A 22,817-nucleotide genomic window follows, 5' to 3' on the forward strand; every position below is an offset into this window, starting at 1 on the left:
CAATGGAACTAAGGAATGAAACCAGCTTAATACTTGATCGAAAGCCTGGAACATTGGTACGAGGATGAATAAAAGTATGAAGCACATTTGAGGAATGATGAATGAAATAAAAGGTATTAATGATAAGACGCTCATTAAAATTTCAATGCTTTTGAATTAAAACATGGATTAAAGCTTGTAATCATTGCAATTGTAATGAATTGGAACCGAGCTATATAAATATTATTTAATTATTTTGTAATGGTTTACTTATTAGAGGATATTATCTAAACATCTGTATGTATATAAAATATTATCAAATTTATTAAATAAAAAAATTATTGCCGATTGTTGTATGGTTGTGCCGTAGATACTAACGACATAAGTTTTCAATAAATCACACCAAGTCTTCATTAGATTTTTCCATTTCTTCACCTGTCTATTATTGTCCACGCAGGATTCTTGCTAAAATCTAAAAAAAGAAAATAAAATGAAAAAATGATAAAATGAAATCTAAAACTAATACAATTTACAATTTAAAAATATATAGCAGCTTTCCTTTTCTCAATTTTTCTCCACTTTAATACACAAAAACTTTCAGTTTTCAATTGAAATGCCATATGGCCTTTATAATTATTTCGCACTGGCGCAAAATGAAATAACGGTATTCATCCGTTATTGTGAACAAACATCAACAAAAATCTCGAGGAAAAATCGAATAAGCACAACTAATAAATTACAAAACAAAATTTTAATCTAAGTATGCCATTGTATTTGATTTTTAAAGAAAATGTGATTGCCTTTATAATTATTTCGCATGGTGTATTTGATATGAACTGTAAAACGATAGACCGATTTTTATCGAGTTTATCGTACGACTAGAAAACGACTTACTAATACATATGTTGCAATTGCATAATGGACTGTGTTCATTTGCATTAATGGTCGAACTGTTTAGTCAACTATGCACTACAATATCTATGTACATATGTATTAGTTATTTAAGCATTTTAATATATAGAAATATGTGAATATGCACATATACATATATATGTATATACATAGACACAAAGCGTAAATACAGCCCGCTCATTTCATGAATTTAAGGCCCACATATGTATATATGTACGCATGTGTGACTTTGTTGGAGCGACTGGACGCCGGGCTCATTGGCAATTCGGTGAAAATACATATAAACACAATTTGTGTGCGCATGTCAAGAGGTCAAATAGAATACGAAAGCATTACCCCACTTAACGCTGGCAACGAGTGACAAAAGCACTCCCAGCGAGCGACGACATCGCCCAACTTAATTTATGAGCTGTCAATAGTCGAAACCATAAGCGCATATGTGGACTAACAGACAATATGGCGTTTTGTTCATTTTCACGGGGCATGAATAAAACATATCATCATATACTAGTACGTTCACAGATATATTATGATGACTTAGGACGCTTATAGATATACTCGTATTGAACCGATTCCCGGATTTATATACACATTTACGATAAGCAGCGGTTTGTCTTTTTATTAATATCTCGAGAGTTTCTTCAAATAATTATCGAACATATATCTATTATTTACATACATATGAATTACGATAAACGAAATTGCGACCATGTTTGCATATAAGCGGTGTAATTATTCATATTCAAGCTCCAAGCCAAGGTTAATCAAGCCATTGTCCACAAGTCGAAGATCAAAGCCTAGGATCAAACGCACCTCGCTCGTCCGTCGCTCATCCCTATATGTATATAATACACAATCTTAAAAGAAATGTCAAATGCAAATTCATGTTTTGAGATGTAAAAGTAGCCACTGGTCTGACCTTTTGAACGTAAAAATATTTCAAAGAATAAAATCAAATTAACCTCAATCCTTGACTGTCATCTAAGAGTTCACATTCGCACTGAAGCTGTGAGGGATTTATTGTGATTTTCCACCCCAAGCGCGCATGTGCAGGGCATACATATGGTAATGTGTAGCATTTGCTTACCTAGAAAGAGTGGTCAGCGTTGGTCAGCCTGCAGCTGGCTTTTTGTACGCATACTGGTTGCATTTTATAAATCACCCAAAGAAAGTGGAATTAATTGCCAAGCAAAGACAGTTTTCTTATGATTTTCCGCTTGATTTCTGAAATTTTACACTATTTATAGGAATTTTGTGCGAAGGAACTTTTTGTGGGGTGATTTTATGGTTTTTACTTTTTCGTAGCGCACCTTCTTGTTCACGATTTTGTCATATAAATCCGCATCTGCATACCATGCCCTGGATTGTGTTTGCATTTTGGTCAGCGTGAGAAAATGTCGGTTGTTTGAGCTAATTTTGCTAGTTTTTCAAATCTTTTGTGCAGACCGAGGCTTAATCTACTTTTAATGAAGTGTAGCGATTTGTGGTAAGCAAATTTGTGTTTGTGTTTCTACTCGATAACTATTGTACCATAGAGCACTTCCTGAGGAAAATGCAAGTAGTTATTACATTTGAATCCAAAATATCGGAACATCATAGTTTACATCTACGCTTAAATAGAATTTTTTCTCTTCCAGCTCAGTTAAATCAAAAACACTTTGCATCAATGGAGCAAATCAGACAACAGACAGCAGCTATTAGTCACAGTACTGTATATAGGTATATATATTTGGCGTAGGAACCGCTTACGCGATTATAGCCGAATCCACCAGAGCGCGCCATTCATCTCTTCGTTTAGCAGTTTGGCGCCATTTGGAAATTCCAAATGCTATTAGGTCACTTTCCACCTGGTCCCTCCAACGGAGTGGAGGCCTTCCCCTTCCTTGGCTTCCTCCGCCTCCGGCGGGTACTGCATCGAACACTTTCAGAGCTGGAGTGTTTTCGTCCATTCGGACAACATGACCTAGCCAGCGTAGCCGCTGTCTTTTTATTCGCTGAACTATGTCAATGTCGTCGTATAAATCGTACAGCTCATCATTCCATCGTGTGCGGCATTCGCCGTTGCCAATGTTCAGAGGTTCATAAATCTTCCGCAAAACCTTTCTCTTGAAAACCATGCTTCTGCGCCAAACATCAGGGCAGGAATAATGAGCGACTTGTAGAGTTTACTTTTTAATTGCCTACTCAAAGTAGCACCTGTTGGCAAGATTGGTTCTGCCTGGGATTTCGAGGCTGACACTATTGGTGTTGTTAACGCTGGTTCCCAAATAGACCAAACTATCTAAGACTTCAAAGTTATGTTTGTCAACAGTGACGTGGGAGTCAAGACGCGAGTGCGCTGACTGGTACATATAAAACGCAAAAGTTGCAGCACTACTATTGAGATATATATATTTTTTTGGATTAATCACCCACTATGATGAAGTACTAGTGATTGTGGACACCACTTGGGTATAAGTATGTACATATGTATGTAGGTAAATGTTATCCATTCCTCTTTTTGTGCAAATGCAGCTGATATCTAAGGCTAATATATGTGAAAACAGTTTCCTTTGCATATACAATACAATGCCGCTCCTCCAAAGCACAAACCATGACAAATTTTTAAATTCATAACATTTTAAAAATAAAAGAGGAATGCTAAATGAGAACATCTAAAAACTTTGCACCCACTGTCTAACAATTGTATACGGAGTCTGAAAGATACAAATAAAGAAGAAAATAGAAAAGGGATTAAGCTCACCAATATGGGAGCATATACAAACTACAACAACACCTATAACCATCAGTTTAACCAGCATGACATGACCAGGTTCATGTGGTTCTGGACTTTGGCTTTTTAGCACTTATTCATATTGTGATTGCCTAGCTCCTCCTAACTCCCTAGTTTCATTTTTACATAGAAGTGTGCGCAAGAGCAAGGATGCAGCTAACACTACGAATAGGATGCTACAAACAGCAACAATAATAACACATGCGGTGAGCATGAAACTAACTTTAGAAGAGTGTACTCCATGGATATGCAGAAAGAAGTTGTTGAACAGTGCACTACTGGAAAGTTGACCGCGTTCAAGGATTCTCAGAATGAGTGTTCATGAGTATTACTTTTTATAAAATAGTGGATTGTGAATATCACTATGAATTTTATTGTCAATAAGTATCAGTTAGAGCGACGTTATGGTAACTTATTTGTTATACTGTTTTTTGAGTTGTGCTATATACTGAAAAACATTTGATATTAAATACGTTTCAAAGTGTAGTTAAGTTTCCAACATATGTACTAAAAATATGAAAGTGGTAACACAGCTGAAATAGTCCTTAATACGACAATGAGATTCAAAGTGTGAAAACGGAAACCAAAATTCATTAAGACATTATTAAGTAGTGCAATAATAACTTGCCCTCAACCAAGACATTCGAACAACACATGCAATCGGTTGTTATTGTCGGAGAGTCGGTACTAGTAAGTGAAGGAAGTGGTGGTGTCATAACCGCCCACAATAATGGCGTCCAAATATCTTCCGGTGAGTGAGTAGATGAGAGGTGTGCTTGGTTCGGTGACTGCCTTCAACGTTCATGAAGTGCAAAAAGCCGCTCAAATAGGGTTGTCAGTATTTAACCCGGAAGGGTGGAGGTGCAACGCATACATAAGAATGAACTCTGCTCACCGACGAGCAGAACCTCGACAACGACTATTGAGTCAGAAATAAAAGCATCAACCGAAGTAAAGCATATACACCCGATGGGTTGGTGCGTCTCCAAAGATGCTAAGAGCGCTGTGATTAGTTCCATTTAAAATAAAAGCACAAAGGCAATAACAATGCTCATCAAACATAGACAGAAAAACGAGCAATGTTAAGTTGGGCAACTCGATTCAAACAAACGAAACGCTTGTCGACGCAATTACAACAATACAAAAAACAGCATTGGATGCTTTATGGGATATTGGCTGCCGTCGGGTTCACAAAAAGATTATGCTCCAGCAATTGGAGCAAAAGAGATATCTAATGGTCCGGTAAACATAATTCGACAACGAATTCCTATACATCGGAGGTGGACAATAAGTGCTTGAGAATGAATGAAATAGAATAGAAGTGAGAGCGAGAGAGAAAAGGTGAAATGTGTATGGCCAATAAGGGCGTACGCTCAATGCACTAACATACTCAAGTAAATGCAGTTGAGTTTCCCAAAAGAGAAACTCAACGAAAGATTATAATGAGAAATTGGCAAGCGCAAAAGTGCTACATATGCGGGTTCTCAATTTAATATTTTGAGTGAGTTTTTCAGCCATCACAGAATACCAATTGGAATATCGTTCAAATAAGAAAAGTCTGATAGCAATTCCAATAGGAAAATGAATGGAATTAATATGGTATGGCTTGGCGTATGCGTTGAATTATTGAGGTTGCTGGCATAGTATGAAAATTGTAAACCCCATTGCTCTTTTGACATGCAGCAAAACTGATCCCTGTCTGTATGGGTTAGCAGATATTAGTACCTCTTTTCGTTATCGTGTCTTACGGCATCGGAACGAGGAGGAGCTCTGCGCAAAGTGAACCAAAGGTGGGAGAGAGAGCTGGCGGTTCAATAAATGAAAAAAATAAACTTTTAATCAACCAACCCTGTCCACGACACTTACTCGTTTATCATCCAATTGTATGTCCATTCGTCCTAGCGCTACGACTTAACGGTAAAAATCATCCAATACGATTAAATGGGTTCAGCGCTGACTCAGTGAAAATATTCTGACTTTTTACTTGGAGCGAGTGGCACTTTTCGTCCACTAAAAGAAGCGCAGCCATACAGTAAATATGTAAAATGTGACATTTTGCAATGTAGAGCAAAGTGTTATTACCAGTATTTGCCCTCTGAGCTGTCAATTGGACTCGAAAACGGCTTGCATTTCTGAAAGTTATAAACATATAACTGGCTACATATACAGTGATCCCCGCTTAAGTACCTCCCAGTTTAAGTGCCTTTCCGCTTTCATTCTAAAAGAATAAAAATCGATCGAGGTCTTTGAGAAAAAGTTTGGTAAGTACCTCGTTCCACTGTCCTCCACGACTTTTAGCAGAGTACAAATCTTGTATTCTTTACGTAAATACATACATAGTGGAACTTCTCTAACTCGAATCACCATAATCCACAAAAAAACTTCGATTTATAGAAATTTTCAGTAAAACATAAATTTTTCAAAAAGCTGTAAAATAATGATTTATACACTTCGCATAAAATTTTTTTTAAATACTTTTTATTCACCTCCATACGATATAAAGGGACATTTTTAAAATTGTGCCTCGATAGTAAAATTTTAAATTTTCTATTATGCCCTGGTCGAAAAGTTCGATTTATGGAAGGAGATTTGTATGACATATGACAACTATTGACATTTCAAGAGTTCGAGTTATGGAGATCTTCGAATTAAGGAAGTTTGAGTTATGGAAAGAAATTTGTATGAAATTTGATTTATAAACGCTATTGTCAATACAAAGCTCGAGTTATGGAGATTTTCGAGTTATAGAAGTTCGACTTATGGAAGTTCCACTGTAATTGTATATGGGCTGGATTGTTTTCAATTTACATATTATTTTCTTTCAGTTAATAAAATATAATAATAGAAAATATATTAATAAGTTTTTTGTCAGATCAGACTCTCATGAATTTCCTTGTACATACGCATATTTCCATATACATATGTACATAGATAATCTTATACTCACATAGTATAACAATAGTCGCGCAAAAATCCAATTACTGTGAATCAAGTCTACTCTAGTAAGGCCTAGTTTCTCCAATGGGCAGCGTTAAAGTAGACGGTTAGAGTGAACCAAATGCCATAGTTAAAATTAACAGAAGCCTTACATGGCTAACTAATTTTCATTGCTAATATAACATTGAATTAGTTAGAACGTACAAATTGTTAGGCTAATAGGATTTAAGCTCTAGAGTCATTCTAACAGTAATTCGATTATCCGCAGAGCGTATTAGACCACGATTTGAAAACAAATGTCAATGTAGAAAACTAGACTATATGCACATATAAATTTGGTAATGATCATTCCTACTTGTATTCTACGAATATTTGTCTTATCCTAATTGTCTCTCTAAAATCGTTGAACTTTCGATATCTTAATTTCATTAATAGTGCTAGAAACCCAAGTCAGGAGTGATTAAATAAATCCCAGAAGCTAATGATGGTAAGAGTTCAAAAATCTAATTGGAACTCTGTTGACAACGTATGGATTAGGCTTTTTATACCATGCTGATTAGATGACATTTTTGTCAAATTAGATTCGAGATTTTATGTGTATATATGTATGCATATTCAGTTTTAATATTAAAGATATATTTATACATGCACAATTCATTTAAGAAGAAGTGAGGACATTTCTCATTTTTAATTATTCTATTTTTTATATCAAAATGTTGCTTTCCCGCACTGAATGGAAAACTTGGCACATGTGCATATGTATGTATGTACATATATATATGTACATATAGTATAATAATATTTCAATATATTTAATTTCATTTGAAGTAGTGAAATGTAATGTGTGCATATGTAAATGTTCAAAGATATGGCTATGAGTTGTTTGTGTATTGGACTGGTTAACGGCATTTACATAAATTAACCAACCAAAAGCGAGCAGCTAATGCTTATGCTGTCTAAAACACACACGTTACAACCAGTGATCGCAGGGAGAAGCAAACACATCAACACGGCCAGTAAAGTAGAACGAACTATCACACAAAGTCATTAAAAAATTTGGGGAGGGATTTAGTGAAGTGGAGTGGAGCTTTTCGCTTTAAGTGTTTTTTCTGCTCTTATCGAGCGAACAATACTTTTTGCTTATCGTTTTCTTATTGTTTTGTGCTTATTGCGATTAATGGAAAAAATGGAAAGATGTTGCAGCAACAACAGCAACAGTACCAAACGCACTTAAAGTATTCAAGTAGCTGGAACAACAACAACTGGCAATCGGTATATTTAAAACGCAAAAAGCCAGCTAACAGATACGAAGTAAATGTACTAATAAGAAAAATGAGTTTAATGCAGGCCTTACTCTTTGCACCGCTCTATGGCGAACTCTATCTCACACAAACCAAACAAACTAATGTACTCATACCACAACTCTCAATTCGAAAACTCGAATAAACGAAAGAAAAAGTATAATAAACATGTCTACGAGCTCTCCCACCTGGTGTGAGTGGAGTGAAAATGCCATGTCTCCCAACTGCTCTGAATACCCAACACCAAACACACGGCGAGTGAGTTCTAATGGATGTGTCGACTCTACCAAACACTTTGGGGGTCTTGCCCGGCCATAGAGCGCAGACATAGGCCACGAAATCGCTTATACTACTACAAACAACACCACCTCTGGCACATCTGCGCCGCCCAGTCTCAGTGTCATGCGAGTGAGCGAGGCGGCGTGCAACTTCCACTCAAAAGCGGTTATTATCTGACGGCGAGAGTGCGAGCAGTGCAGACTAATGAAGGCACGATTTAGATTTCAGGGTGGTTGACTGGGGCTAGCAGCATTACTGCTGTTGACTTGGCGTATGGTTGTTTATCTTCGCTCAGAGCTCTGCGTCAGTGTGTTTTATATTGTGCTCGTGGTGGCAATGTGGTAGCTTTGAGTGGTGGAATGAGAGATTTGTGTGATGTGTCGTTAGGTCGAAACGGTCGAGTCGGGTCGGGTCGTGTACCTTTTGCCACGAATGTTTTGCCAGTCAGGCTCTAAAAGGCCTTACGAAAACAGCAAAAAGTTTTAAGTTCGCATGACGCGCATATCTTTCGAATCTCTGAATGAAGTTATTCTTATATCTACTTGCGTAGTTATGACAAGAAGGAGAATATCTCAAGTTATACAAAGTGTGTGACAATCGAACTAAATTGAAGATATTTTCTAAATAATTCAAGTTAATCGAATATATAAGTTTAAGAAATTCAAAAAATACGCGCGAATTGTGATTCAAAATATTTAAGCAAAAAAGTCTTTATTTATTTTTTGGTGTGTTTTCCAGTGCAGCAACCCGTTATCTATAAAAAGTGTTCGCAAGAAAATCTTTTCCAACCGCAAATAATGATAAAGTGAAAAATATTTATGAGTGTTGTGAAAAGTTAATCATTAAAAAATGAATGCTGGCTAAAAAATATTTTTACAAATAGCAAAACAAGATTTAAGAAAATTATCATTGAATTAAACATTTCAGAAGTTTTACGTGTTTAATTTTCTGAAGATAAAATAAGTATTATACAAAAATTACGCATTGCGAATAAACGCGCTAACATACACTAGCTAAAATACATAGTCTGGTTCAGCCAGTCAAACGGTATCGTCCCGTCTACTATTGACGGGATATTTGCAAAGTGCATACTTCATTTCCTTCTTACACCCCGCAAGCCGCCAAAATGATCACTCACAATTCATTGAGCGTGTATGGTGGCGGTGTCATGTGCGCATCACCATCCACTGCTCCTGGTTTCTTTAATCCTCGACCACAGTCCGGTGCAGAGCTGTCCGCCTTCGATCTCGGCCTACCCCGGTCTATGGCGCTGGGCGTTCCACCGCCCTCTGCATGGCATGATCCCAACCTCGGCGGTCATCTGCACGCTTCCGCTGGACCTGGCTCTCTGCCCGGTACAGCAGGTGCAGGTGGTAGCTCTGTGGGTACTGGCGGCGGCACAACTCCATCCAGCGTTGCCAGCCAACAGTCGGCCGGTATCAAGCAGGACATTTCAGCATTGACGGGTGCCGGCGGTCAGTCAAATACACACAACCAAAGTGGTCACCACGCAATCAAAGAGGATCTCTCCAGCCTGACGGCGGCTTCAGCAGCGGCCAGTGCAGCAGCCCACCATGCAGCGGCAGTGCATCACGCCGCGGTTGCTCAACAAAACCATGGACAAGAATTGGGAGTCATGATCAAAGGCCAACAGACGGGATCAAGTTGCTTAGGCGCAGGCAGTACAGCAGGCGGTGGAGGAAATAGCGGGGGCGGCGGTGGCAGCACAACGCCTAGTTCCCAGGCGAATAGTTTACATTCACAGGGAAGTAACGGCGACTCCAAACAGAATATGGACTGCAAACAAAACATCGAGTGTGTGGTGTGCGGAGACAAGAGCTCCGGCAAACACTATGGCCAATTCACCTGCGAAGGTAAGTGATCGCATATTTCGAATTATACATAGTTTTTAGGTTATGTTAATATAATATCAGATATGATTATTTAAATTAAATAAATGTTTATGACGATTACATTTGATTTAAATTAAAACGTGTATCTTACTATTTCACTTTGATACACTATGATTGCTCATAGATTTGAAATATAAACATGCATCGGCACACCGCATCACGCATCCAACATTACACATTCGTTGACACCGAAATAGAAAAAAATTTCCAAATCGCAAATCAAAAAATGTCATCCAATATGACAAACGTGTGTATGTAACATAATACAACAATGTTTTAATTGCCAGAGTTCAACAGATTCGCAAAAAATCGAACTGAGCAATAGATCATAGGCCGATAAATGAGCAGAATCCCTTGAAAATGCGGCTATCAAAATCTAGATGTGTGCTGTGCTTTTGAGTAAATGCGGAGTCATTACGGGCGGGTACACACTATTCATAACTTTAGCGTTATTTTTCTCTATTTTGTTAAAATAGTTAACAAATAGTTGAACGTTGCAAATCGGCAAAGTACTGGTAAGCGCGACCAGACTTGCGGTTTGCTTCGCCGCATGGTAGTACAGATGTACAAACGTGTGTAAGCTGCCACGCTCGCGATGATGACCAAACAGAAACCCTCCAATGGACGGACGACGGAAACCAGGCATTTGTTTAGGTTGATAGTTTGATAGCTCAATGGCTAGTCGTAAACGTGAAGCGGGAATACTTGGCATCATACAGGGGGCCGCAATTGCGGCGCTGTTCCATTGTTGCTGATGTTGAGAAGCGTGCCTGCCGCTTTCGGTGATTTTTGACAGTTCAGGTGAATTATGAGAGTTTGATGAGTTGGCGAAAGCCTTGGTCGACTACAATAAAAATAACAAGTAGTGATTGAATAACTGATCAGTTATTGCACAGATTGATTAATTTCGGAAATCACGAATGTTACTAAATAACAATACAAAACATTTTGTGCGTTTTTAAGCATGTTAAGTTATGTTTAACCGTTGTGGATTCATTTCGAAATTCTGCTTCAATTTATAAAAGCGTATGTAAATTACTGTTAAATTACTTCGCTTCAACTAGCAGCGATTGCCTAGAAAACTATCTATTCATGTGAATACGCATGGGTCTGAAAGTATAAACATAAACGCAATCAAAGTGAGACTAATAGCATACACATTTCTGTCGCACAATCGGTAGAACCGCAGTTATCTCCGCTAACTCACATACTAACAATAGATTTGCCGATAAGATAAGAAGACAGAGCCATTTGTCGGGCGACCAGCTACCAACCACGCTGTTGAGCAGTCAGCCCGCCTGCTTCGCGAATAAACACACAGTTTCCAGCACAAAGCTTAAGCTTAAACTATTCGCGGCCCTAAGTTCACGAATGTCTCATATTCATATCTAGATAATTGTAATTTTTCAAAAGCAATTATTCTGCAAACAAGCAAATTATACACTTAAGTGCTCGCCTTCGTTCGAAAAAAAAAACCTGAAGGAGAACAAACGGACGAATGAACAAGCGTATATACATGCATACATATGTAAATGTAGCCCACTTCTCTCCGCTTGCCATGTTGTAAACATTATGAGTGTCACCTAGCTGCAGATCAGCAGGACAATGAATACTGAAGAAGTCATTATTAATTACATAGAAATAAAAAAAGATATGGAGGGGCGACAGGTATATTCTTCATAAAAATATAGAAACAACCATTTTCAAGTTAAAGAAATACCTTCAACTAAGTCTATCTAGTGAGGAAGAGAGAGTATAATACGCTTTTGGAGTGTTCTCTTTTTACATAGTAAAGCATATTTGCTGTTGTTGTTGTTCTTCTCCTTCTTCATAAGAGGTTTTCCAAGATATGCCAGAGCTGATAGCAATCATCTTTAATGTATCTTTATATATTTTCTGGCTCATATCTCGAAAGAGCAACAATATCGCGCGCAACACGTACTAGCGGAACTCTACTCAACACAAAATGAAGAGCTGAGCAGAACGCGCGGATGCCGCGGCAATTCTTAACACTTACGCGAAGTGCATACAATAAGATCGCCAGTTGATAGCAAGCTGTAAGCAGTTATTGCCTCAGTCATCGTTGGGACATGAGCGTTTAGATATGTATTTTTTGCAAAAGTTATGCGCTCTTACAAACCGAAGTTTGCGTTTCTATGATTTCACACAGCAGAGCAGTTTTCGCCAACGGCTATGGATTTGCAAATACCAATAAGTATAAGTAGCAATCTGAGTAAAACATTTCTTCAAATATTAAATGAGATTATGTGATCATCGTGCCTAAATTGGTAATCACTTTGGGAATTTCAAGAATATCTCGAAAACTTTTTAATAGAATCTGAAATATGTATATTCCGGCAAACTTCTGAATATTTACCACCGATAACACCATGAGCCAGATTTGCACAGTTTACTTCGTATGCGTATTCATTTCGGTTTCTTGTCCACCACACAGGTATTCCCTAATCTATGTGAACAGCATAAAGATCCCGTCGTATTTTTTGCTGTTTTTGTGAATTCTTTGTATGTTCCTCAGAGCTTATGTTTGGCCTAGTCATGCCATTTGTGTAGATATGTGCATGTTCAAACGTTCATATGGCCAGTCAGTGCCCGTTACTACATCTGTTGTTCTTGTTTTGGTTTTTGTTGTACCTATGCTGTTATACGTCTGCTGCTTGCACACCTCAAATGCTTTCATGTCATGCCAAGCCATCCCCATCACGGCGCAAGACGATGAAACCTTACTGCTACGCTGCCTCATTCTCTGCCACCTAGCCCAACTGGCTTTTCTTAAATGTGCATGTGAATTTACATACATACACACAAATATATATGTATATAGATTCATACCAATCTACCGACATGCTCATACAAGAAGATTAATTGTGGCAAACGCGATTTCTTTTAAAAGTACCCACAGATATCTGGCAAATATAAGCACATAAGCGCACGTAAATGAAAATTGCAGCGGTGATGGATACACTGTACCGTAAAAGCGCTGAGATCAGTTGAGTAGTCGCGCCGGAGACGGTGTCTATTGCGAAAGGACATGTAGGAATAGATGGGGAGACGTGCTGTTGTTCTCCTATGAAGATAAACGGATTTCACTTTTTTCATAATTATTTTTTTTAGGCGGAAAGAAGAAAGCCAGTAGGGTACTTCATACTTCTATATCGCCCATTAAGAAAACTTATCAACAACAGCATTCGAGTGAACGAGCGCGGAGTGTTTCATGGAAGCGCCCCAAAATCGTCACCAAAACCTTAAAAACTCACTGACCACATCAACATACATTCGTATACTTTTCGTAAACAATCCCACACCTTCATCAAAATTATCTATACTATAGACCTTAAACCCAATAGCGTGCGCGTTCAAATCTAATGTGTTTATTTGTATTTATAGTAAATTTTGTAAATATCGTGTATCATTAATATTAGCCCAAATTAATGAAAATCAAAAGTGTTGGAAATGGCAAATATATGTTTTGAATGTTGGCGCCTTTGTTCTCCACATTGTATCACTTGTAGGTTGATTTACCGATTTTTTCGTAATTTTCATTTCATTTATTATGAATTCCAATTTGAGCACTTTTGTTGAGCTTTAACGAAACATCACATAAATCATATACATGTGTACATACCGATGTTCAAATAATTTTCATGCGCGAGGTTTAACTGAGGCGTAGTATCTGATCATGTGCGAAAACACTGATTGGCGTTAACATACATACATATCATGTAGCATGTAGTGGACGAACCATTTAAGTATTTTATAAGAAAGCAAATAAATGGGAAAACCCCAACAGATAACCAAGAGCCAGCAAAAAGTAAATATTGCAATGAGGTATACAACAACGCCTATTTATTACTGCAGATTGTATGGTTTATGTAGTTAACCGAAAGATGCTGTAAAAATATTTTAATTTCTGATATAACTCTGCTTTCTTTTCTCATCCCCTGATGTGCTCCAGGCAAGCAATAATTCGAAATTTTGTGGTTTGCTAGAATTTCATGTTTCTCTCAAAAATGATAAGTTCTATGAAACACCTATTGCATTATATTCCAAAATATCGTAAACAGCATTTTGTTGTTTTCAACCGCCGCAAAGGGAATCTTAAATCTGAAACCTTACTTGTTATGTATGTATTTAGTCTTAACTTATGTTTTGCATAAGCATAACAAATTTTGATAAATCGTTCTGCCAAAATAGCGAAGCTCTATCGACTATAAGTTGCATTGGTTTTCCTGCGTTAAGAGTTGCGAGATATCCGCAACGAAGGCAGCGAGCGTTAAAGTATCAGCATTACGATGTCTTTGTGGAATTTTTTTGTATTGAAATAAATCCAAATGAAATGCTGCTTTATATGCCCAGACAGACAGACGGAGGCAATCGGACGAACATGAGCACAATGAGAAGATGTGCATACATTAAGGGGGCGGGACGCATTGTCATGAGCATGTTAACGACCAAATAATAAGTCACCGAAGAAGATACACACAGTTTTTGCCTACAGAAAGCAAAAAGGCAAATCGCAAGAATAAAGATAACAATAAAAAATATGCGAATATCTTGTAAAAGGGCGAAAGAAAGCAAAAGTCGACTTTGGTAAGTTTAGACGCAACTGTTTTAACGTGGATGCACGAGTACTAATATGACAAGTGGATGGCAGGACGAGAGCGCCGTAGTTCAACATTCTGTGAAAGCCAAAACATGTCACTACCTCTTACGTTCTTAATTTGTCATAAAATGACTTTTGTTTCCACTTTTGTTTTCAGTACATTTAAATTCAAGCATAATTTATTTATCACAAGGAATTTGTTCCAAAAATAAAGCAAAATATATTATAGTTGAAATAAAATAAGTTTGTAAGCCCACCTATGCTCGGCCTCCCATTGGAATCATGATTCATGGTCAATAAAGTTCAGTTAATAAAAAGAGAACACTTACCAGAATGAGGCTACTTACCAGTTAGTAGATAAAGTCAAGCAATTATGATATTTCCCATTTGTGAACCAGTAATAATGACGAACATATTTCCGTCAAATTTAAGCATATGTAGAATATTAATACAAACTGAGAGGTATATTCCAGTCCTCTTTTAAGTCATTGATAACAACTCACAGAGCACACAAAATTAGCGATTACGGTCTACAATGGATTTAATTAAAAGGCCACACAAGTTGTTGGACAATTTTCGAATTAAACATAATATAAACCGACAATATTAAACTACATAATATTAAAAATCCCTAGTACACAATCAAACAGCCGCACATATGGCGCACTGCAACATCCGCGGTCTCCACGGTCAAAGCAGGAGGAGTGAGCCCATTCGGTCGTCGACTTGCATGACGATTCAACAGTCAAACTAACTAAAAGTACCAAAACATCAGCATATCTTGCAAGAAGTTGTAGGGCGTACGGTAACTCGTCGTCAGTGGCGTGGCATTGCCTATTGGCCGCACGTGATTAAATTAACGGAGTCGCGCTTCTGCACCAGCATGCCTTAGGGAACGCTTTAATTGTCGAACGTGGGAACTTGTTGCCATTGACTATATTATTTGCCCCTTTCAGCTTGTTTACTGTTATTAATAATAATTTTACTTGCAACATTTCGTTGATGAATGTCTCGCGTTTATATTTCGGGGCTATTCAGTATTTTACTCCTGATATTAGAAGGCTTGTTCCATACTCACTGGCTCGCTGGGTTGAATAATTTCTTTTGGATATAACAAAGGAGTTGTATGACAATTTACTATCTATGTCGCTTGTCATTGATATTTTCTATTAATTTCAAATGCATAAAATTATTAATGTTAAACATTCTCATCGCATCAGAAATGAAGCCACCAACAAATAATGGCTTTCGTCTGCGCCAGTTGACAATTTTTCCCTCGTTGCAATGGCACGCATGCGTCGCTGGCAGACGACACTGCCAACTAAATGGCGCAGCGGCAAAGCGTCAGCTACTAAGTAGCTGATTTATTGTTCGTTTTAATTCCGTGTGCTGCGCGGCCATCACTCATATACATTTCGCTTTGCCTTTTGCATGGTCCCCACTTTTCCATTTGAGCGCCACGTATGTATGTACATATGCAATGTTGTTAGTCAATGCACACTCCCGATCGCTGCCTGAGACACTGTAGTGCTCAGAATACTCTACAAAATTGTGCATATTACTTTGATGTCGTTTCTATGTTGCTTTTGGGAAAATTCCGTTGCATTTTAATAATTATTTACACTTTTATCAATTAACGTCAATGCTTGTATGTCTGTAACAATGTTATGTAAGTGTATTTACCATAAGTATAATGCATTGCAAAATATATGATTGCCTTGCGGGCTTGAGGCCATTTCCGAGTTGCGAGCGCATGTGCAAAGTTTAGCTCCACTTCTACTTCCATACATAAGTATGTAGTATATTCGTGACGTTTGCCTGCATAAGTACAAACAATTTAGTTGCTTTATTAGAACGTATTGTATTTTGAATTGCGTAAGTGCGAAATTGGTAAAGTAAGGAACCCTGTGGAAATAGTGCAATATTGCCTTTCGAAATAGTGAATTCAAATACCATGCGTCAACCGCTTTCCATTTCTTCAGCCGGTTTTATTTGCAAATGTTAACTTTTATTGAGCGTGGGAAAATATTTAAGTTAAATTCCCGTTGCAACAACGCCGCTAATTAAATATTGGCCATCATTAAGAACATTACGAAAAACTGTTGATTAGCTATGGTAACTCGAAAAGTAACACACAAAATTACTTTAAATTGAGTCCGACCCCCGGCCCAACCCCCAATCATCAAACAGAACCAAATAATTGCCAATGTAGAATGAAACCCGAAATATCGACAACAAACAATATAACAATAAAAAAGCACAGTCTGCGACAACAGTAATGCAATAACAATAACACAGACCCACAATCGAGACTGAAGGAGAAACAGGCGCGATAACAGTGACGCCAGGCAAAAACTAACGCAGCCGCGAAAGCATCGAACCTCCACTGCACTGATACTTCCTCGTACATTGTAGTCATTTAACCGAGCTTGTAGAACAAATAGCATAGCAACAACAAATACAGTAATCGACCTGAACTGAAGCTTAGAACTTCTGAAAACAGATCTTAAAATGATTTTTACTTTTTATATCGCGAGAAGACAAACCCTCTTGGGCACGATTCGTAGCCGACACTGTCACCTCACTGGGTGCTTTGAGAAAATAGTCTATGGCAACAAGTCGTGATCGTTTTCTTGCTCAGCTACTCCCGAATCGCCACAAACTTTTGTGTAATATAACGGTTTAATTAATTATTGCACGTTGGGTCGTCGCGTTGCACGAGCTACAATACCACAATACAACAACAGCAAAAGCGATACCACCTACTATTTGACTGCTGTACTTAACGTCATACATACGGTTGGCGTCTGCCTGGTTATTTAGTGCAACTGTTTTCGACTTGTGATCGATGGAGACTTTACTCCATATTCATTGTTGCAATACTCACTCACTACCAAGTGATATTGCTGCTTCACTTGGTTTGCATTAGCCACAATCGCTGGGCAATTAAGACGATTCGGTCAAAATGTCAGGATGCTAACCCTAAGTGATATTGTAAACTAATATCACCTTAAATTTTCAACAATGAAAATGTGTAATACTTTTGGATATTTGAAGCAAAACTTATCCTGCTAGCTTTTTGATTATATTTACATGCATACATTTGTATATATCTATGCTCATCGAATTTTTATTTGGTAATTTGGTTAAGATAATTTGTGCGCTTCAGTGTTCATTTTGTACACATTTATTGCCATTTATTCTTTCGAAAAGAACTTAAATAAATCCGATTTTCATTTGTTTCCTCTCACTCACCTTTCGATTGAAGCATTTTCTGTGAATTTTAACTGTTTAATTTCGATTTGCCATATTTGATTGCATCTATCTAATATCGCACCATGACACTCTGCTTGCCTGCGCTTCCACACAGCCCATGCTCGAACAGTTGGAAGGAGTTTCCCGTACATTTGTAAACCAAGTTTGGTGGGCCTTGTATGGTGCTGTTACTCTATAGCTGAGGATATATTAAAAACCAAATCCAACGCACATTTGCACACGATCGCATACAAACGCCCTGCGTTACAACACATGAATCAAAAATGCTGTTACTTATGCTTTTCGATTTTTCTCAATGATTTTGCTGTTATTGCTTTGGCCGCGAACGAAGCTAAGGCAATGTCCACGAGTACTTACAATTGGAGTTGTTGTTTTATCTTATATGTACACGTACATGCATACATATACACCGTATATCGGTTATCTGAATGCCAATATTGTTGTTCTTGTTGCTGTTGTTAAAAATCTCATTCTATTTATTGTTCCTCCAATAGCCATTATTGTTTTTGCTGTATCTATCTATTGTTGTTGTTATTTCTATAGTCCATTCACTTGGCACCTGGATAATGATAGCATTGTAGATTTGTTTGTACATATTTTGCGCCGATTGTCTGGCATGGCTGCATGCTTGCTTTCCTATATCATTCCTTCATTCTCCTAGTGTTTTTTTTGTACTAGTCTCCGATTGCTTTTAGTTGCACACACGCGCCCCTGCAAATTCATGCTTTGTTCCGTGCTGGCAACGCGGCTGCCACATACCTCATCTTTGGGCATACACTCCATAGTACTTGTCGTTCCGGTGCGCGCGCGCTGTAAGCTCAGCTCAGTCTGTGCGGTATGGATGCCGTGTGAATAGTATTCAGTAAGGCTGATATCTGCGCACTACGTGGCCACATAGCCATCTATCTGTCCCACAGTCTCTCAGCCCACCTATTCCCAACTCCATCCGTCCGTCAGTTCGTTCGTTTGCTTGCATCTTTTGCTGATTTAACGCTTTAGTTCGTTGAATTTTATTGCATGAGCGTAACTAACGTTTCAGTGAGACGCTCTACGGCTAGCAAAGAACTTGGCGGATAGAAGGGTGATCGGCCAAATCATAAGCGTAAATAGACATATGTATGAGCAAGTCTCTTATTCATTCCGTAGTGATGTTGCAGTTGTACCTTTAAGCTTTCGATTTACTTAAGTGGAAAGTTCTTAAGCGCATTTTCAAATTGGCCATACTCCCGCTTAAAAAGTCAGTTTTATGCCGCCAAGGTTGGCATGACTGGAGCGAGCGCCGCTATGATTCACGGTTTCGCTATGAATGTTAAGCGAACGAAAATTACATTTTTACAAAATGATTATTGTTGCTTATAAGTTTTCATTTGATACACTGGAAACGCTTTGCTCAAAATCATCTGTATATACATATCTATCTAAGTGTAAAGCAAATTCAAAAGGATTCCGTGTCGGAGCTTCTGCCCCCCATTTAAGTTAGATTACTCAAATATTAATTAGCTAAAGCGATTTTATGAGTATGAGCGAAAGGGCACATTTCCGTTACGTTTCCTAAAGTTTTTTTCTGCCTGATTGACGTTTAAGCTCAGCTATGGCTAAGATAAAACTTGGTAATACCATCTGTTCCAGTTATTATCAGACAATAGGTCGCGCCGAATAACGCTTACAAGTGTGCAAATACAACAACATCAACAATACCTCCCATATGTTTGTTTCAAATGTTGTTGCCATACATAGTTACAACTATCGCACATCTCTCATGCCTAACTACCTGCGGCGAATTTATTCCCTCACTAACTTGACGTTAAATTAGCTAAGTTCATGCTCGTTCATATGTCATGCTATCACAACATTTTCCACACTTCCATTTACCGATGTGCGATAGGGAAGAAGCGGGAGCCAGTATTAACTGCAAAATGAGACAAATATGCATATGTATTTATGTGTATATTACTTGTATAATATGAATATTTACTTTACGTATGTGTCTCTTATATAGAATGGGTAAGACGACCTTAAGGTCAGTATTATTGATAACGTGTATGTACATATATACTCAGATATTGTCTCTACCTGAATCAATAAATTCTGATTTTTTTTTATTTACAACTAAAATAAAACTTAAGAGGTGTTGCTTGAATTGAGTCGAAGCTGAATCTAATACATTGATTTTCTGCTAGTACCACATAAGCAGTAAGTCTTCTGTTACATCACATGCACAACAAAATTACCACAAGAAAATTGTATGCACTTCAGTGTACGACTTTATGCTTGCCTATCAACTTGGTGCCTATTCCGCATAATGATTGCTACGACGATCGCGGTGAAATTCGGCTTCCGTGTTAGTCGCTTAGTTACCTTCTGCATTAATCTCGACTGCTAATTACTTTGGCTGCAGTTTAGTAGACTTATGTGGCAATTACTCGTATCAAATAATGTGGCGGTATGCCTTATGTGGGGGAGTAGGTGAAGTCAAGTGCCGGTGCAGTTGTTCTCGTTATTATTTATAATACTCTATATCTGTAGAGTGGCGCAAGCGCAGTGTGTTCACAACGCGTGCGCGGCACTCCGTTGTTTCTGCCTTTCTTTCTGTGTTATTGTTCTTAGTTAAGCACCGCTATAATGCTGATGTTTTGCCACTCTCCTCTATACGTTAAATTGAATTTGCTGCTGTGCGCTAATTACCAACGACGTAACTGTAGAGGCATTTTTCTGTTTGGGTTTTGATTGGGGCAACATCATTATCAGTTCCAGGCCATAAGCTCTGGGTTTTGACTTCGAGCATTCATGAACACATATATCCTTTGCAACCTGCAAACGTGGCATAATCTTCTTTATTTTGAATATTGGAAATTGATTGCTAAGAAAAATCGGTGACATTAATTTTTAATTGTTGCCGCTACATCTTACAATAGTTGCGATCTACTTTGTTGATCTGCCACTTAAGTTGACCACAGCTGAGATTACATCTACATCTTTCTGAGCGTGTTCTACAAACATAGTAAGTGCTTTTGTTTAGCATTATGCTTGCTGAGAGGTGCTCGGAATATTATTAGTATTTTGTATTGTTGTTGTGACGCAAGCAATTTCACGCTTTAATTTGTGCCACGATGCATTTAGAGCGTTATTGCATGTGCTCATGCGCGTGCTAAAATATATACACTTTCATTACCGGATCACGGTACCATGGTCATGGACCGTAAGTCCACATCGCTTGAGAACATTCTTGTAACACCATTGATGACATCCATTGACGATTGGTGTCGTCGCGCTAAGCGAATTTCATAGTGGTGGGATTACACACGGGCCCGACTCTTGCGAGTGAGAGTAATCGGCAGGCAATTAAACTCTAGCGATTCGTCTAGTTTTGAAAATTCCACGAAATACGCGATACTCACGAATCGCTACCAGTTAATTCAGCATCTCCAAGTTCAATTACTTAATAGCAAAGTTTTATGCGTTAATTGTTGATATGTCGTGTGGAGGAATTGCTCTTGTGTTATTGTCGCAAGTTGTAATAAAACACTTTTATATTTAGTCAGTTGTAGGCTAAATTCTGGTTGAAAGTTTTGAAAACTACTATTTTTAAAATTATTTACGAGAGATCAGGTTTTGAAGATGTACTCCAAATTCCAGGAGCATTCGCTCTTCGTAGGTTGCGACATAATCGTAATGACAATAACAAAAGCAACAGATTAAACACCAATATTGTGCTTCTTTGGAAAGCATTGCAGATACTACCATGCGTGGCCACTCTACTGCCTTCTTATCAGCTGTTGACATCTAAGCGTCGCTTTCGTACTCTTTGTTGTTGTTGTTGTCGCTGCATTTATTGTTAGCGGTGCGACCACAAAAACACTGAAATTAAATGGAAATCACAACTGAACCCTGTTAACATCCTTTTTTCGACCTTCTGCAGCATGTATGGTATATCTTTTTTGTTGATCTTGCGATTCCCTTCACATTTGGACAAGTTTATTTGTTGCTTTGAGTGATTTTGACAGTTTTATTGCTTTGCGCCATGTTTTGGTATTCTGCTGATGATGATGCAACATTTATGTGGCAAACTGTTGTCTACTTATACTCCTTTTGTAGAACACTTTCTTGGTAACTACTCGAGAAGTTGTCATTAACTGTGGCCAAATTACCGCAATATAAACTAATTTAGGGAAATGGTAAATGGAAATTGTAGGTTTGAGCCGGCTGAACTTAATACCGAATGCAGCATAGAAGGCTATAACCCCCACAGTGCCCACGGTGCATTTCGTGCGTTATCTCTGGTGTTATTCTATCATTTTCGATATCTTCAATCAGTTAGCTAAAAGCTAAACATCTAAAATAATTTCATCCTAAAAATGTGCAATTCCTTCGAGTCACGTTAATGGGCAAACTTGCTGCACACGTTTCTTGGCTTAACGCCTCCTATAAAATTACCTTTAATGGAATTCAATTAACCAAATGTAACTCAGAAATATGTACATTCAACCGAAACCAACGCAGTTGGTCGGCTGATCCACTACTCATTGCCAGAAATGTTGTTTGTGAGCGATTGATTTTGTCTGCGGTGGCTACGCATCACGAATTTTTTGTTAAACGAAACTTCATCGGCTGTTATGCAAAGTCACTATTTAAGTGAGCTTAATTTTGTGTCGTCACATATCTGAACATATGTATCTGAAGACCTCTATTGCCGATTGTCGATTACCGCTGACACTTTGTTTGAAGAAGGACTAGGGTTTATTGTGAATAAGGAATAAAACAATTGATGTTAATATGCCGAGAGTATGTAATGACATGCCAAAATTTAGATGTAAATGTTGTTGTTT

At 38.0% G+C, this 22,817-nt stretch overlaps 1 protein-coding gene across 4 annotated transcripts in view; it reads left to right on the top strand.

Annotated features, from left to right (window-relative positions):
- Nucleotides 1–8,206: 8,206 nt before the first annotated feature.
- Nucleotides 8,207–22,817, top strand: part of LOC105208462 (steroid receptor seven-up, isoforms B/C) — a 31,936-nt gene continuing 17,325 nt past the window's right edge. Inside the window, exons 1-2 of one of the 4 annotated variants that reach the window (XM_029037737.2) lie at nt 8,426–8,767; nt 8,920–10,055. In XM_029037737.2, coding sequence (XP_028893570.1) covers nt 9,308–10,055 — 748 coding nt within the window. In that variant the 5' untranslated portion in view covers nt 8,426–8,767; nt 8,920–9,307. Of the gene's footprint in view, nt 10,056–22,817 lie in introns of all 4 variants that reach the window. The other 3 variants (XM_029037738.2, XM_011178317.3, XM_029037736.2) reach the window with 3 other exon arrangements.

The sequence above is a fragment of the Zeugodacus cucurbitae genome, chromosome 2, assembly GCF_028554725.1.
Source record: "Zeugodacus cucurbitae isolate PBARC_wt_2022May chromosome 2, idZeuCucr1.2, whole genome shotgun sequence".
Classification (NCBI taxonomy): Eukaryota; Metazoa; Arthropoda; class Insecta; order Diptera; family Tephritidae; genus Zeugodacus; species Zeugodacus cucurbitae.